The 17,344-nt window shown below is 45.5% G+C and overlaps 1 protein-coding gene across 1 annotated transcript in view; it reads right to left on the minus strand.

Annotated features, from left to right (window-relative positions):
* Window positions 1-5,927: 5,927 nt before the first annotated feature.
* Window positions 5,928-17,344, minus strand: part of KCNK1 (potassium two pore domain channel subfamily K member 1) — a 50,873-nt gene continuing 39,456 nt past the window's right edge. The window contains exons 2-3 of the mRNA XM_039248834.1: window positions 10,020-10,415; window positions 5,928-6,928 (exon numbers count right to left, since the gene is read on the minus strand). Of these exons, the coding sequence (XP_039104765.1) occupies window positions 6,669-6,928; window positions 10,020-10,415 (656 nt within the window). The 3' untranslated portion in view covers window positions 5,928-6,668. The remainder of the gene's footprint in view (window positions 6,929-10,019; window positions 10,416-17,344) is intronic.

Here is a 17,344-nt window from a genome sequence, read left to right on the forward strand (position 1 = left end):
GGAAGGAAGGAAGGAAGGAAGGAAGGAAGGAAGGAAGGGAGGGAGGGAGGGAGGGAGGGAGGGAGGGAGGGAGGGAGGGAGGGAGGGAGGAAGGAAGGAAAAGAAAGAAAAGAAAAGAAAAACAAAAAGGCAGTCTTTTATTTTACTTTGTTCGAGAGTTCTGCTACCTCCTGCCGTAAATTATGCGGTGACCTTTAAAATCTAGCTTGGTCACTGCCCAATGGGTGGCAACAGGCTTACTCCTCATGTTAAGTTCATATTGTCCTAAATTGCAATCACTACTTGGTATATATACCAAGTTTGGTAACAATGGCATGGAGGAAGGCTTTCATTCTGCAAGTGAGCACATAAAAAAGGGCCCTCTTCCCACGCTACTGTAGCAATTCAAAGAAATAATGTTTAGAGCAAGAACAAAGGAATGCAGAGGTTTCAGGTAAATTATGTTGATGTCTTTAAGCACCCACAGACTCATTGGGAAATTAAATATCGCACCATCCATGGGCTCTGGATTTCCAGATGCCCCGCTTAGAAATGAAAATGAAGGGGAATGTGTGGCTCAGTCCATCTGCTCAGGTCGTGGTCTCATGGTTCATGAGTTTGAGCCCTGTGTCTGTCTGACTCTGCGCCTGCTTGGGATTCTCTCTCTCCTCTTTGCCCCTCCCCATTCATGCACACACTCTATTTCTCTCTCTCTCTCTCAAAATAAATAAATAAACATTTTTTAAAGTAAAAAAAAAAAAGAAATGGAAAGGAAGTGCTGAGGTATACACATGACCATACATATATAATGATTATAATTTATATAAATAATGGAAGAGGATGAAAAAAGCCCTCAAAACGCAATTTCTCCAGCCAAAAATAAATAACATCTAATTTATTTATAGAAGATTTTAGTGGTCAGGTAAATGACAGCAAGCCTATATATTCACAACCTTGCTATCTCATGCTGAAAATGAGATATTCAGCCTAAATGAATTTTTTAATCAATGGAAGTTATACTTAAGAAGCAAGCCTCTTGGGGCACCTGGGTGGTGCAGTCAGTTAAGCGTCTGACTTCAGCTCAGGTCATGGTCTCACGGCTTGTGGGTTTGTGCCTTCCGTCGGGCTCTGTGCTGACAGCTCAGAGCCTGGAGCCTGCTTCGGATTCTGTGTCTCCCTCTCTCTCTGCCCCTCCCCTGCTCACATTCTACCTCTCCTTCTCTCAAAAATAAATAAACATTAAAAAAAAAAGAAAAAGAAAAAACAAGCCTCTTACTGAGATGCCTGGCTGGCTCAGTCAGTGGAGTGTATGACTCTTGATCTCAGGGTTGTGAGTTCGAGCCCCACGTTGTCTAAGGATTAGTTAAAAATATCTTTAAAAAAATTAATTGTAATCATTTCAAATGAAAACACATTTCAGTCTACTCTATCCTTAAACAGAGTATAGTAAGCGTAGCTGAACATTGTTATGAAAATCACAATATTGAAATAACATAAAGAAAAACATTTGCTAGCTATTCTGGAAGCTGTCTGTCCCCGCCTTCTCATAGTCTGCCTTTCATGTTCGGCTCTCAACAGCCCTTCTCACTGCACTTACTAGCCTTAACACGTGGTTCTTTTCAAAGAGGTGGCACAGGGCCCTGGGCTCCACAAACCACACACAGGTGGCTGGGCAAAGTTCCCACCGTGGGAAATCCATTTTTGCAAGTAAGTAATCATAGTGTTACAATCATACAGCCTGGGCGTGTCCCGCCATTTGGCTCAGAATGCATAGAACTTGCTGTAGAGGGAAGCAATCGTGTTCCTGGAGTCCATTTTTTCTTCTGAGTATACAAGTGGCACCTCCAAGGTGCGGGGGGGGGGGGCGCTGCAGAGAGAGGGAGAGAGAGAATCCAAGCAGGTTCCACTCTGAGCTCACAGCCTGATGTGGGACTTGATCCCATGAACTATGAGATCAGGACCTGAGCCAAAACCCAGAGTCAGATGCTTATCTGACTGAGCCACCCCCACGCTGCGTTCTTACTGTAGTTTAGAAAGCTGAGTTGGCCTGACAGCACCTATTAGATAAATGTTTGGGAAGTTGTCTTCAGCAAACAATTTCATGGTTTCCCTTCACACAAAAGGCTCGGATGTACCCAATTTTCATAAAGTAGAACTCTTGGAAAATAATACATCACTCCGGGGAAAGCTTTAAAATTATTAAAGAGATGGAAAATTGTTCTGGGCAGCGTCAAATACATGGTTAAGCTCTATGATTTCGGGCTCAGCATTACAACGTTTTGTTTCTTCATTTGCCAAGGCATGATCTGGTTGACCACGTACGCATTTTGGAGACTGGATCCCAGAGGACTGCTTCTCTTACTCGAGAATATCAGTATTTATCACAGCTCTCCTCGGCATGGGGTGGCTGTATCGTACCTCACACAATCAGGAAGGTCTGCTCACTGCATCTGAGTAAGAGATAATCTTATGGACACCTTGTGGGGCATACTTGGGCCAACCTGAAAATGAACTCTTATCGCAAGCAAACATCTGCCGCTTTAAAGAAGACAGTGTACAACTGATGACTTGAAAGGGCTTTAAAAGGTTTTGCATTGCATCTTTCAGCTACTTCGACGTCTCCAGATTTGTAAATATCTCCCCATCCATTTTCCAAAGGGCACAGAAGGCTGGTTTGTAGAGTGTGGGTGTGACTTTGTCAGGTGCAAAAAGTGACCCCATGTCTTAGTAATCTAGTAATTAATTCCCACCCATTCTTTCCTTAAGTCACATCGTATTTATGTGTTGGGAAAGTATTCCCTTTTACCACCCACGTGTCTTCCTGTTTGACTTTTGAACAAATGGAGTTTTAAGTCTCCTGGGGGCGTGATGACGGCAGAGACTGTAGTCTCATAAATGGAGTCATCTGGGTCAAACTTCATCTGTTCTGTGTATTTGCTTTATTACCTCCTTTTGGAGACGGCTCTTAGCTCTTGCTCTATGATGCCTCTTCCTGGGAGGTTGAGAACGCTTCTTCCAACACTGTTCTCTGCTCATACTGAGCATTTCGTTTCTGCTGCACCAAAGTCAACCTACCTACTGGACACGTGTAACTTAACATTTACACGCAGGAGTGCTCGCTCTCCTTCCAGGCAGGGGTCTCCTTCTCTATCCTGAGGGCCTTCTACAGGATTCTTTTTCTTTCTTTTTTTTTTTTAAGTTTATTTATTTTGAGAGAGAGAGAGTAGGGTAGGGGCAAAGAGAGGGAGACAAAGAATCCCAACCAGGCTCAACACTGTCAGCACAGAGCCCAAAGCAGGGCTCGAACTCCAGGACCGTGAGATCGTGACCTGAGCCAAAACCAGAGTCGGTCGCTTAACTGAGCCACCCAAGTGCCCCAAGATTCTTTTTTTTTTTTTTAAATGTTTTATTTATTTTTGAGAGGGAGAGAGGCAGCGTGAGCAGAGGAGGGTCAGAGAGAGAGGGAGACACAGAATCTGAAGGAGGCTCCAGGCTCTGAACTAGCTGTCAGCACAGAGCCTGACGCGGGGCTCGAACCCACGAACCGTGAGATCATGACCTGCGTCGAAGTTGGAGGCTCAACCGACTGAGCCACCCAGGCGTCCCCCAAGATTCTTAAGAACTCAGTTTAGAACACTCTTGCCCAAGAGTCGGTTCCTCGTGCTAATTCTCTACTCATCACTCCCAATCGTCTTTGCTAGTATTCACTTCCACCTCCAACTTCACCCTCGCTCACCTCCAGCTTCTCCCTCGCTCACCTCCAACTAGTGGGTTCCAAGGTCACCACTGGCCTGCTGCTCACTGCTTGCCCTGCCCCAGCAGGTCCAGCTTCTGTTCTCTGACCAACAGCTCCTCCCTCAGGACCACAGGGCAGCACCCGCCCGCTGGCCGCGGACAAAACACAAGCATACAAAAGATACTCTGCCTTCTCGTTGGTATCCAACAGAGTGCGGGAGACAAAGCTTGCTCCCATTTTTGGACCTCCCCCTTCACATTAAAAACAACAAAAGCAATTTGAAGTGCATTCAGGGTTAGCGTCTTCTCTGCAGATTCACGGGAACTTTGAAAATGAACTTGACACTTCATTACTTGACAACATCCTGATTCCAAATTTCCCTTCCTGCTCTTTCTCGTTCTCCATAGTTTGCACTCCCCGCTCAGATTAGTCAAGTGGTGGTGGCACTAGAGTTATCTTTTTTCCTTCCTTGAATATAAAGACACTCTCCCTGTGTAAAATTCGGTTCTATGATTTTTTTAAAATATTTTTTTATTTATTTCTAGGAGAGAGAGAGAGACAGCGTGAGCAGGGGAGGGTCAGAGAGAGGGAGATACAGACTCTGAAATAGGCTCCAGGCTCCGAGCTGGCAGTCAGCACAGAGCCCGACGTGGGGCTCGAACCCACGAACCGCGAGATCATGACCTAAGCGAAAGTCGGACGCTTAACCGACTAAGCCACCCAGGTGCCCCTCGGTTCTATGATTTTTATCCTTCAACACCCCTACACCGTTCCAAGCACTGTGGTCACTGCGAACTTTCCAGACTCAATCATGTCCTTGTTCTAGAGTCTTGATCTCACTCCTTAACTGATCACCCACCCTGCCTAAGAGTGGTCTCCACTGCGGGGACACGGTGAGCACGGAGTGCAGAGAGGAATGTGTTATTGGATCGCCCAACATCGCCCGGATCCGAAAGAGAACAACACGGCTGGAACTGAACACTGGAAAGGGGGGTCTACTGGTGGCATGACCATAGCTCTGGAGTCGAGGTACATCCTGCTTACAGTTGTGTTGCTCTGAGGCCAGATGGGATTGGCTACAATGAGGATGGGCCCTGCTTATGTAAGGCCAGCAGCCAGCAGGGCAAGGCTGGTAGCTGTGTACTCAGGGTGGCACATCATGGAGAGGTTTCTGAGTCACGTCCCCAAGGTGAGGACACTCTGCTCAGCCGGCTCATCAGCAGGGCACAGATTTCTATTAACATCTTGAGCACCATCTCCCAGGCAGGTACCCACGGGAGAGGAGACTCAGGGTATTGGGTCATTGGGCATCAGTTATCATGCAGTATCTTTTTCTCTTCTAGAATTACTTGTTAAAAACATTTTTTAATGTTTATTTATTTTTGAGAGAGAGAGCACAAAAGAGGGAGGGGCAGAGAGAAGGGAAGACACAGAATCTGAAACGGGTTCCAAGTTCTCAGCTGTCAGCACAGAGCCTGATGCAGGGCTCAAAGTCATGAACTGTGAGATCAGGACCTGAGCTAAAGTGGGATGCTTAACCGACTGAGCTACCCAGGCACCCCTCTCTTCTAGAAAAATTTTTAAAATTTTTTAATGTTTATTTATTTTTGAGACAGAGAGAGACACAGAGAATGAGCAGGGGAGGGGCAGAGAGAGGGAGACACAGAATCCAAACTAGGCTCCAGGCTCTGAGCTGTGAGCACAGAGCCCAACACAGGGCTTGAACTTGTCGACCAGGAATGAGATCATGACCTGAGCTGAAGTTGGGACGCTTAACCAATGGAGCCACCCAGGAGTCGCTCTCTTCTAGAATTCTTAATTGTGTCCCATGTGCATCACTTACATGTTGCCTTAATGGTTTCTATAAAGGAGTCCATGCATATTATCTGCACAGAGGAGAGAGTTCCTTGATATATTAAAGCAGAAAGACTGCAACCAGCTAGGATTTTTATTGATTTCAGCTTGTAAATTAAAAAAAAAAAACCCTCTCTGATTAATTTGACAGAATCTGTTCATCTGGGGCTTCTGTGTTCGTGTTCTGGGCTTTAGCACTAAGTGACTATAAATCACCACGCACTTTCAAAACAAAACAACTTCTTTTACAAATCGTATTCTTCATTATTTGTCCACCTCTGGAGACATCTGGTCTCATTTCTACTGAAAAGGGTAGAAACATTTACCGTAGAATATTATAGTAACTCACTCTTAAGTGTATTGTTTTCCTTATTTTATTGTAGCAACTCTTGATTCTTTAGTATAAAGAGAAATCAAAAGGAAAAGTATCTACAATCTTGGGTTAAGAAGTATGCTGAGATCTGGCGACCTAAACCATATATGTACAAGATATAAACATATTTAGACTTGTATGTACACAGTTAATGGTTGCCTATTCATTATAAATAGTAAGTTTAAGTTAGATTCTACAAAAATAATGATCTTAGATGGGCACATGCAGACTGGTACACATAAACTTATTTATAAAACACATCTCTATGCTTCTCTCTCTTTTTTTTTTTTTGCTTTTAAATATAAATGCTGCTATTTAGCCATCAGCTAAAATGATTTAAATGCAAATCCCATAATCCCCAATTAAAAGTATAAAATCCGCATCTCTCCACAGCAGCACACTTCTTCAAGTACTCTTCACCCATTAGTAAAGTCTCGGTAATTTTGTCCCATGTGAATTATAGGTACACATCCCATTTCCTCAGATATCAGACAGTCGTCCAGAGTAAAAGCTTCCTTTGTTCTGTTATTTTGGGTGTTTTTTGTATGTGGGGTTTTTTGGTTTTTTTGGTGTTTTTGTGAGTGTTTTTGTTTTTTGTAAATATTTCAAACAGTAGGTATTTGTTAAAATACCACCTTGGTGTCTACATTCTCATACAAACAAATAAGACAAAGGCTCTCGCTCACTGCCCTCACTTGGCTGCTCCCAGACAACCCGGCAAAGCCCTTAGTTGCCTGCAGGGCTGTCGGGGTGCACAGAGGACTGAGGGCCCACGAAAGGCTCATGCTGCTTCCGGTCCTCCTTCGGGCCAGCCGCCTGGTCTGCGATGGACGAGAAGGACAGCTGGTCGTGTTCTATGATGTGTACTCGATCCTCGTCCTTGTCCTTCTTCACGTAGAACATTTTCCTGAATTTTTTCAGCTCGTGGAGTTCACAGAAGGTTTCCAGAACTACCAGCATGGCAATGAGGCCAAGCAGGAGGTAACCTGAGTGAGGAAGAAAAAGACAGTGTCTCAGTGGGATCGAGTCACAGATGAATCAAGGGGCGCCACAGAACATGCAGGTGAAATCAATCCATTGCCACTTTCCGAATTTCTAGGAAGGTTCTGAGGTCCATGGCTCCAAGATGGGCTACCCAGAGAAAAATGAAGAATGACTTCCCCTTCTACAAACTTGGGATACTCAGAATCCCAAAAGGCGTAATTTGTGAGGAAACAGAAAGAAGTTGGAGCTGACCTGGCATCATTGAAGAGAAGTACCCCCTGCACTTGGCCACCCCCCAAGGGCACCATGCCGGGAGAGGGTTCTCCATTGCTGCTTCCTAATCAGCAGCTCTCAAAAAGCCAGTGAGACGTGTCCGAGGAGTTTTTAATTGTCATGAGTGCCCAGAACAGAGCTTGACACTTTCTTGAGCACTCAGAACTTGTATCAGTATTTCCACTATCGAATAAGAAGTGCAACAAGAGAAATGATTGGTGGAAGCTAACTGAAAACCCCTCTAGAAAAGGATGCAAAAGTGGTACAGGTCTCGGTGTGTGGCAATTCGCACTTGACCGGGATCCAACTGCCCACTGTGCTGTCCGTTATGGGACAGTCATTTTGGGGTCCACATGGACCACATCCATGGGTTGTCTCTACCAGCTTTTTACTCTGAAATAAAAGATAACCTGTTGATTCAGGTCGAGTGGAATTCCTTGAAAAAAAAATTTTGATCATGGAAAGGAACAGGAAAGTGGAAATGAAAACTAAAAATAACAAAAATTCCAATTTCATGGCCTCGTGGTAAAATGGTTGAGGACTGTCAAAAAAACAAATGACTGGGCTCGAATCAGTGGCATAATGGGAACATGGAGGCTGATTATCACCAGAAAGCAAAGAGATGTGGTTCTAGAGTCTTTAGAAATTGGCTATTAAGTTTTGATGACAGCATGGTGTATTTTAGAAATAGCAATGATACTGTTGGACTAGTTGATAATTCCCCTCCTTTTCCTTTATCCTGTGTTTAGTCAAACCTTGATCAAGCACTGGCAAAAATGCTCATGGGGTTTCAGGCAAAAGCTGTGGGATTTTTACCCTGTCCACATCCCAATATACCTCTAGAATCTTCCTTTTTGCTTGGTGCAGCACATATGCTCTGCAGACAGCCCCAGAAAACCTGGTTCACATTGTTACAAGTGTGAAGACGATCTGAAAGGATTTTGCGTTAAGTGAAAAATTGAGGGGGTTCAACAGTTGGGCAGAATTTATGAGAAGACTATAAATACAAGAGAGAAGTAGAGCTAGCAAACACAATCAGAAACATTCAACTTTTTGGAGTCATAAACAAACTAAATTAAAACAAGAAGGTAATATTTTACCCAATACCTGAAAAAAAGAGTTAAGATCATGTTTATCGGATATGTACACTACTATACGTTTAACAAAACAAAAAACCACCCCTAATGCTACTGGTCCACAACACCCCGTTATGCTCAGATATTCTGGGGACAGTGTGAGCTCATAATACCATTTGGAAAGCATGGGGTCAGTGTGTTCCGTGAGTCAAAGAAAAGGCATATTTGCTCCAGGCTATCAATCCATTTCTTGGAAAAACAGCAAAGTTGAAAAATATTTACCATAGTGTTATTTATAATGCCCCCCAATTGGGAGCAATCTAAACAGTAGAGGCCTGGTTAGATTATGCTATAGCGACTGATGAAATATTACATGGACATTAAAAATAGTTATGGTAACGGAAGAAATATGAAATTATCCTTGTAACCATTTGGTGAATATTTATGGAACAGGTACGGTGGCCAGGCATTGTGCGAAGCATTGGGGTGTGTGAGTGAGGTCTCTGTCCTGGGGGAGCCCACAGTTTGATGGAAATGTTAAAATATACATAATTCGACGAAGCACACTGTCAGGTTAAGATGACAAGACAGGGCTAGGAGAGAGCATCTACTGTCAGGAGTCGTGACATGAGTCGAGTCTTGAAAAAAATCTCAAGACAGCAAAAATGCAAAGTGTATGTACATTATGATGCAAAAGACAGGAGAGGGCTACAGAATAATTAAGACTTTCTAAGTTCTCCATACCCTACTGAATTTTAAGTTCTTATTCATTTATTTTGAGGGAGAGAAAGGGAGAGAGAGAAAGAAAGAGGATGTGGAGAATGGGGAGGGCAGAGACAGGGGGACAGAGGATCCGAAGCAGGCTTTGTGCTGACAGCAGACAGCCTGGTGCAGGGCTCGAACTCAAGAACCTTGTGATCAAGACCTGAGCTGAAGTCAGACGCTTATCCGACTGAGCTACCCAGGCGCCCCTCTGTATCATACCGAATGTTTTTTTTTTTTTTTTTAATTTCTAGGAGAGAGAGAGAGAGAGAGACAGCGTGAGGAGGGGAGGGTCAGAGAGAGAGAGAGTCACAGACTCCGAAACAGGCTCCAGGCTCTGAGCTGGCAGTCAGCACAGAGCTCGACGCGGGGCTCGAAACCACGAACCGCGAGATCATGACCTAAGCGAAAGTCGGACACTTAACCGACTAAGCCACCCAGGCGCCCCTCATACCGAATTTTTTTTGAAAAAGTTTAAAAATGATAAGCCACTGGTCATCCGTATTTGAATGCCTACCTTCGACACACAAAATTGTGAAAACAGTTCACGTCTATTCTAACTTCTTTGAAAAAGAACCAGATAGGCAACTGTTTTAAGATTTTCCTGGTACACTGGAGAATGTGATTCATAGTAATGGGCCACATCGTAACTCTAGTTTCCTGGAACTTAAAATATTTGATAAAAAGAGCAACTTTATTTTAAATTAAAAGTTGGTAATCCAGTATACTCTGTGTGGTGCATTTTTATGCTGTAATTTATTAATGTTATTAGTAAGGAATTGATCAGTCATGTTTTAGTAAGAAACTAATCAGTTTTAAGGTACCTGGAAAAAGTAAGTCTCAGAAGTACGATTCTTGCATAAAGAGTTTGCGAAATGTATCGTGAAAAGAGATGAGGGCTTTTATGACTGACGAAGGCGAGATGGGGGGTAGAATAGCAAAAGAGGCCGAGGAAGTGGGGTCTGGGAGCCTGGATACTCACACGTGATCCCGATCTTATAGAGCTCTCTGAATTTCTGATTGTAGCCTTCCCCAGGAACGTAATCCCCCAGGCCAATGGTGCTCAGGGAAATAAAACAAAAATAAAACGACTCCAGAAAGTTCCAGTCATCCTCCAGGATGGAGAACACGGCCGCAGGGATGAAGAAGAAGCAGGACACGGTGACAAACCCTAGGAGAACGGCGTGGACGATGGCCACCACCTGCTTGGAGAAGCCCCAGCGGACGTGGAAGTAGAGGACAGGCCTGCGGGTGACGTGGATGGTGACACGCTGGACCACCGCCGTCAGGAACAGGAGGGTGAACGGGATGCCAATGACCGAGTAGATGATGCAGAAGGCCTTTCCTCCGTCTGACAAGGGCACGGTGTGGCCATAACCTGCAAGGAGGAGGAGGTGAACTGAGGTGAGGAGGAAGAGGGGGCCAGAAAACGCATCTGCAAACAAGTGTCTGCCACCCGCCCCTGCCCCCCTCAAACCTAGACAAAGAGTCAGTCTTCGGGTCTATTACTTGATTTTTTTTTTAATGTTTTATTATTTTTAAGTAAGAGAGAGACACACACACAGCATGAGCAGGGGAGGGGCAGAGAGAGAGGGAAACACAAAACCTGGAGCAGGCTCCAGGCTCTGAGCCATCAGCACAGAGCCTGATGCAGAACTTGTCCCACAAACCATGAGGTCATGACCTGAGCTAAAGTTGGACACTTAACCGACTGAGCCGCCCAGGCACCCCAAAGGGTCTGATACTTTAAAGGCTCCATCAGAGGGGCGCCTGGGTGGCTTAGTCGGTTAAGCGTCCGACTTTCGCTTAGGTCATGATCTCGTGGTTCGTGGGTTCAAGCCCCGCGTCGGGCTCTGTGCTGACTGCCAGCTCAGAGCCTGGAGCCTGTTTCGGAGTCTGTGATTCCCTCTCTCTCTGACCCTCCCCTGCTCACACTCTCTCTCCTAGAAATAAATAAAACATTAAAAAAAAAATAAAAAAAAATAAAGGCTCCATCAGAATCTTTACTGCAGTAAAATTCAACAGAGGATGCCACTGCCCTTGGTAAAATCTGACCAGCTCTTTCCAACACGTCTGAGCCTGGTTTTGAGTTTACTGTCAGGCTGGAATAGATACAGGTTCTTTGTGCGAAGGGGCCAATGCCCACCGTCCTAGACAAGCAGGAAAAACACACCAGAGGAACCTGCTTACTCAGGGTGATATACACCCTCCCTCCCCGCCTCCCTAGGATCCTCACTCATTACTATCCAAACACCAGTCTACACTTGTGTCCAAAACAGACCACTCACAGAACGTTCTAACAGAGATGGCTGAACTGTGGGCAGGCAAAGAAGACTCCATGAAGACAGAAACATCACAAGAGAAGAAAAATTAAGATTTAAGCACATCAAGCAACAGGACTCAGCATTCCTTTTAAAATATTTTGCTCTATTATCTGGCTAAATAGCATAGTCAGAAACTGTAACCTTAACAATTTTTTAAATGTTTATTTATTTTTGAGAGCGAGACAGAGAGCAAACGAGAGAGAGAGAGAGAGAGAGAGAGAGAGAGAGGGAGGGAGAGAGAGGGAGGGAGGGAGGAGGGGAGGGGCAGAGAGAGAGAGAGAGGGAGACAGAATCCAAAGCAGGCTCCATACCGTCAGCACAGTGCCTGATGTGGGGCTCAAACCCACAAACCGTGAGATCATGACCTGAGCTGAAACCAAGAGTTGGATGCTTAAGTGACTGAGCCATTCAGGCCCCCCAACTATAACCTTTTTTAAGCTTTTTTCCCGTTATTTCTGAAGGTTCCAAGATGCCATAAGTTCCCATAAGCAAACATTAAAGAAAAAAACACATTAGGGCCGATGGTCAAAACAGAGGTCTGTTTGGCCTTCCACTAGGTTTGAGTCATGCCCAAATTAACCCATTCACGAGACTTTTCATCTAACAAATGCCGGCAGGGGAGAACCCAGGGAGCTGAGGCTCTGCATACTGTTTTCTTTTTTTAATTTTTTAATGTTTATTTTTGAGAGAGACAGAGCGTGAGCAGGGGAAGGGCGGAGAGAGAGGGAGCCACAGAATCTGAAGCAGGCTCCAGGCTCTGAGCTGTCAGCACAGAGCCCAATGTGGGGCTCAAAACCATGAACCGTGAGATCATGACCTGATTTGAAGTCGGACACCCAACTGACTGAGCCACCCAGGCACCCCTCTGTGTATTGCTTTTAAAATTTCAGTAGCACTTCATCCTGAAAGGCCTAGCAGACCCAAACAAGTCAGTTCAGGAAAAAAACCCAGCGAAATGTATTTGTTTGTGGAGCTGGATTCTGAAGAAAGTTCATATACGTGATTATGACTGAAAAGTTATTTCAAAGTTATTTCTAAAACATATCCCGCTCGCCCCCCACCCCGGGCATCTGGGTGACTCAGTCGGTTAGGCGTCCAACTTCGGCTCAGGTCATGATCTTGTGGTTCATGAGTTCAAGCCCCGCATCAGGCTCAGAGCCTGGATCCTGCTTCGGATTCTGTGTCTCCCTCTCTCTCTGCCCCTCCCTTGCTCACGCTCTGTCCCTCTCTCTCTCAAAAATAAATAAAAACATAACAAAATTTTTTAAATAAAAATAAATAAAGCATATCCTCCTTAAAAATAAACAAGTCTGAAAACCCTTCGGGTTCAGATGCCCCGATTCCCTGCTCCGCGGCAGCTGATGGGGCAGGGCCCAGGCGTGGGGGGGGCGACGGAAGCTCCCCGCTTCTGCCAGTGCACACTGTCAGCACAACAGTCAGGAGGCTGCGTGCCGGCCCCGAAGGCGCTCAGGTCAGGAAGGTGCTATGGGGAGCCCCAGAAACCTGCGGAAATTGTTTGCAGTGTGTCCATCCACACGTCCATTTTTCTGTGACGAGATTCCAGAGTCTTAGATTCTCAAAAGGGGTAGGAACAGTTGTTTGGAGCCTCAGGGCCTAGATCCCTGCGGCCTTCGTGCAGCCGACTGCTCCCGGCATGGCGTGCCGGGTGGGGGCGCGGTGGAGGGGGAAGGGGACAGGTGGGAACACCCGGGGAAGAGCAGGAAAGAGGAGGACAGCACGCAGAATGATGTTCACGCCACAGGAGGAAGCGGGAGGCAGTGGACTTTCTATTCTGAGGTCTGAGCAAAGCAGCCACATGGCAGGAGACCGGGGCCAACATCAGCCAGGAGAGAAGCGAGGCATCAGGAGGGGTGTTCCGTGGTCAGAGAGCCCTGGAAATGCCATCTTACTCAACCATAACAAAGCCACCGGGAAGCGATCGCAGATTTGGTTCTGTGTCCGTTTAAGTGCTAGGAAACCACAGGGCTCAACGGCAACGCAAGGGAGGGTGTCCACCGTGGCAGGAATTTTGTAGAGGAGAAGGAAGACGGGTCAAATCAGCTGGACTTGCCCAAAGCCCTGAAGTCCATGACTTTATTATGAGTCGTGGTAGTATTTGAAAAAATTACCTGTTCTACAAGTAGCACATACCAGTTTCCTGCAGCCCACCTCTCCCGTGCGGTCTGTTCTAACGCATGACGTGATCTAGCTTCTAGTAGGGAACAAAAGTAAACAAATGTCTAGTTCTAAAATATGTTAGGGTGTGATTTTTAGTTTTAAAGGGCAACAGCTCTTCTCATTAAAACGTTAACTGATTCTCCCATTTACTAAAACGTTATCTCCATGCAATGGACATCATCATTACGAGACTCTGAATTTCTGTGTAGTACATGCGTGTTTATGCCAGCGATCTGTTTCTGCTAAGAGACTGAAAATCACCAGCATGTAGATGACTTACTGAAAGCCTGTTTCTTCTCCTGGTGTTTACAGAAATAATTTTTTGTTAATGGAAAATGAAATGTGAAAATTACATTTCATTGGTATTCTCGACACTTTCAGTACAGGCCATATTGGGGAAACCATTGCCATATTGGGGAAACCATTGCACGGCAATTCTCTGGCAATAAACAGCTTAATGCATCACATGGAAACCTTTAGTACTATTGAATTTTAATGAAGTGGTGGATAATTTACTCAAGTTCAGTCAATGGAACCCCCAGATAAATCATAAGGCAAAGCTCATATTTAAAAATCCTATAATCATATTAAAATCCCCCGTGATAAACTATGAAGAATGTAGCAAAATTTTAATAAACCTTACGTATTTGGTGTTCTTTAAATTTTTTAAGGCTATTCAGGTGCTTTTGGGCACTGTAGAAGTGTATGTTTCATGGGGTGGGGGAGTAATATTCATGAGAGTGTCCGGGTAAATATGGCTTCCCATCTGGCTACTCTTACAATGGCAGCCATGACACTATGCTAGCTAACATCCAGTCTGGGGCTATGCCATGCTGGATCTGGGCCTTCTGGTTTTTCTCATATGTAAGTCCTCCTGAATAAAGTCTGAGACAGAGGACCTTTGCAGGCTCCTGTTCAGTTCAATAGAGCAAGTCACTGAGAGGCAACTTCCACCCACCTATCTGATGTGTTTGGGAGAAGTGCAGCTTACTGCTACCTCCAGTGACCCTGCACAAAGAAGAAATATTGTCATTTACTAACATTCTTTAGTATGATGTAGAACGACACACACATTTTCCATTAAGTTAGTTTCATACCTGCTTTAAAGAAATCTACAAAAGAAAAATCTCAACTTCTGAAATCCACCACAGTAGAGATACTGAAATAAATTACAATGTTTCCTCTCCTCTAAAAGGGGTATTAATTTATAGTCTTGGGCTTTCGCTTATTGGTTATCTCTTTCCCAGTAGACCGGAGCCCCTGATGGGAAAGCCATGTCTTTTTCTACTCTGAAGCTCTCCGGGTGCCCCAATCCACAGAGAACAGTTAACACTAGGGTTGTAAGGGACTTCAAATTTGGGAGGGCCGGAAACCCACTACGTGGCAACGAACAGGCTTCTGGTCACGTTGACTTTGCTTGAAGGAAGTTTTTGCTCCACAGTGTCAGGGAATGGTGGGCTTCTAGATATCCTGCACACAGTAGGTCTTCATACCTCCTTGCTTTACAGCAATGCTTTCCAAAGACTCGCACAGGGATAAACTCTGCTCACCCCTTCCATCCATGTCATCTACGGGACAGGGAACGCACAGCTTCCATTACTTTGCTTGTAACCAAAGTTGCTTACAAGGGAGAGAAGACTCCAGGGGAGTCTGAACAGACTGGATGGAAACATTGGAAAAACCTGACAGTGGGTGACATTCACTACATGTGATGAAGGAGGCACGGATGCTAAGAGGGAACAGAAGTGAGAAGTCACAGCAAGCGCAAATGGCTATGCTTTTCTTGTATATGTTTACTGTCGCAGTAAAGTATCTTTCAGACGCTTCTTATTGCTCCTACTCAATCATGGCTGGTTTCTTGCTAAGGTCCTGAGAGAGAGGCAGTGGCGTTCCCAGTTAGGACACTGCTCTGATTCTTGACCTTGGAGTGGCCATTCTGAGAGATGGGACATATGAACACACTACATTTAAAAACTACCGGCGCCTCGCAAACGGCCTGAATGTCATAGGTGGGAGCACCCTACACGGTTTGCAGTGTGAGTTTTGACCGAAAATGGCAACATCGTGAAAGAATAGTTAGAAATGGTAACTTGGGCCCCTGCCACACATTCGTCAGCCTGCGGAGACTGAGGCGCTGGAAAGGATGTAGGTGAGCTCAAAATCCCCAACAAAAGTAGCCCCAGGCACCACCTGCCGTGCGCGGGCACGTGTGTGTGTGTGTGTGTGTGTGTGTGTGTGAGTGTGTGTGTGCAGAATTGCAAATTGCGGGACAAGATTCAAATCCAAGAGTTATTATATATACATTACAAAGGAGAACACTTGAGTTTCGGAGAGCTTAGACAACTTGCTCCAAGTCACAAAAGCAAGTAGAGCCCACAATCTTTCCATTTGTATCATCCATTGTGAAACAAAGGTCAGTGATTCCTCTGAAGTCAACTCAACTCTTCACACTGTTTCTCAGGAGCTTGTGGTGGCCAAGTGGCAGTGTTGGCCATCACCGCAGGAAGGCGCCATGTCTGGCCTGTGGCCCCATTGGGCTGCCGATGAGATAATGAGCCTCAGGAGAGAGCCACAATGCTCAGCATGGACAGAGGACAGCACAGCTCTCACCCGGAGACGCAGAGCCTGGGTAATGCCGCAGGCATCCGGGCCAGGTCAGCACAAAACCTAGAAGGGCCAGGGGTGTGGGCACAAGCCAGGTGACCCCCATGTTCTCCAATTCCAGTGGATCGCCATGGAAAATGGCAGGGTCATCAGTGGAGAAAAGGAGAGGACTGAGAAAATGAGAGAAAAACACAAAGTCCTAATAAGTAAGAGGTGACCTTGGAAAGCAGAGTTTCTGCAGCAAATAACTATTATCCAGGATAGAAGCACAGAAAAGGGTCCAATAAAATTCTTACCTTCCTGTTCAGCTGGTAAGCTTACATGTTGACAGCTCCGTGGGGAATCCCTGTCTGTAAACATATACCTGCAGAGACATGGGCTAAATAACATAGGCTGTCCAGTGGCCCAGAGGATTGGGTATATTCCCAAGAATGTGTAATATACATAGAGAGGGAATGTATAGTATACATACCAGGTAAAAGTTTAAGTAAAAATGATCCATCACTCAATGCCTAAGTACATGTTCGCTGTGTAACTTTCAAAGAATGACAGTGAAGGGGATGTGTCCACAGCCAAAGCTCCAGGGCAAAGGCAGCTTGGTCAGGGTACTCAGGTCCCTGGTAAGAGCAACACACAGCAGGGCTTGTGATCACTGACATTCCCTTCCTGCCTTGGGTGCCACAAAAATTTCCAGCTCAGAAGGAAGCTGATTAAGCAGAAACCTAAGGATAAATTCTCGATTGCACGATCAATCTACCAGCTACCAGCAGAGGCCATTCCCGGGGCTCACACACCCAGTTCCTGGGCGGTGCCTGCACAAGAGAATCCCTTTTTTGGTAGGGAGTGTGCGGGGACTAGGACTCCCAGGTGAGAGCCGGCCTCCCTCGGGCCCTTTCACCTGGGCTCCTTTTTTTTTTTTTTTTGTACAAATAGTTTATTGTCAAGTTGGTTTCCATATAACACCCAGTGCTCATCCCCACAGGTGCCCTCCTCCGTGCCCATCATCCCTCTTCCCCTCTCCCCCACCCCCATCAGCCCTCAGTTTGTTCTCAGCATTCAAGAGTCTCTCATGGTTTGCCCCTCACCCTCTCCCCCACTATTTTCCCCCTTCTTCTCCCCCATGGTCCTCCGTTAAGTTCCTCCTAATCCTCCTATACGTGCAAACATATGATATTTGTCCTTCTCTGCCTGACTTATTTCG

The sequence above is a fragment of the Hyaena hyaena genome, unplaced genomic scaffold, assembly GCF_003009895.1.
Source record: "Hyaena hyaena isolate Hyena2069 unplaced genomic scaffold, ASM300989v1 scaffold_319, whole genome shotgun sequence".
Taxonomy (NCBI): domain Eukaryota; kingdom Metazoa; phylum Chordata; class Mammalia; order Carnivora; family Hyaenidae; genus Hyaena; species Hyaena hyaena.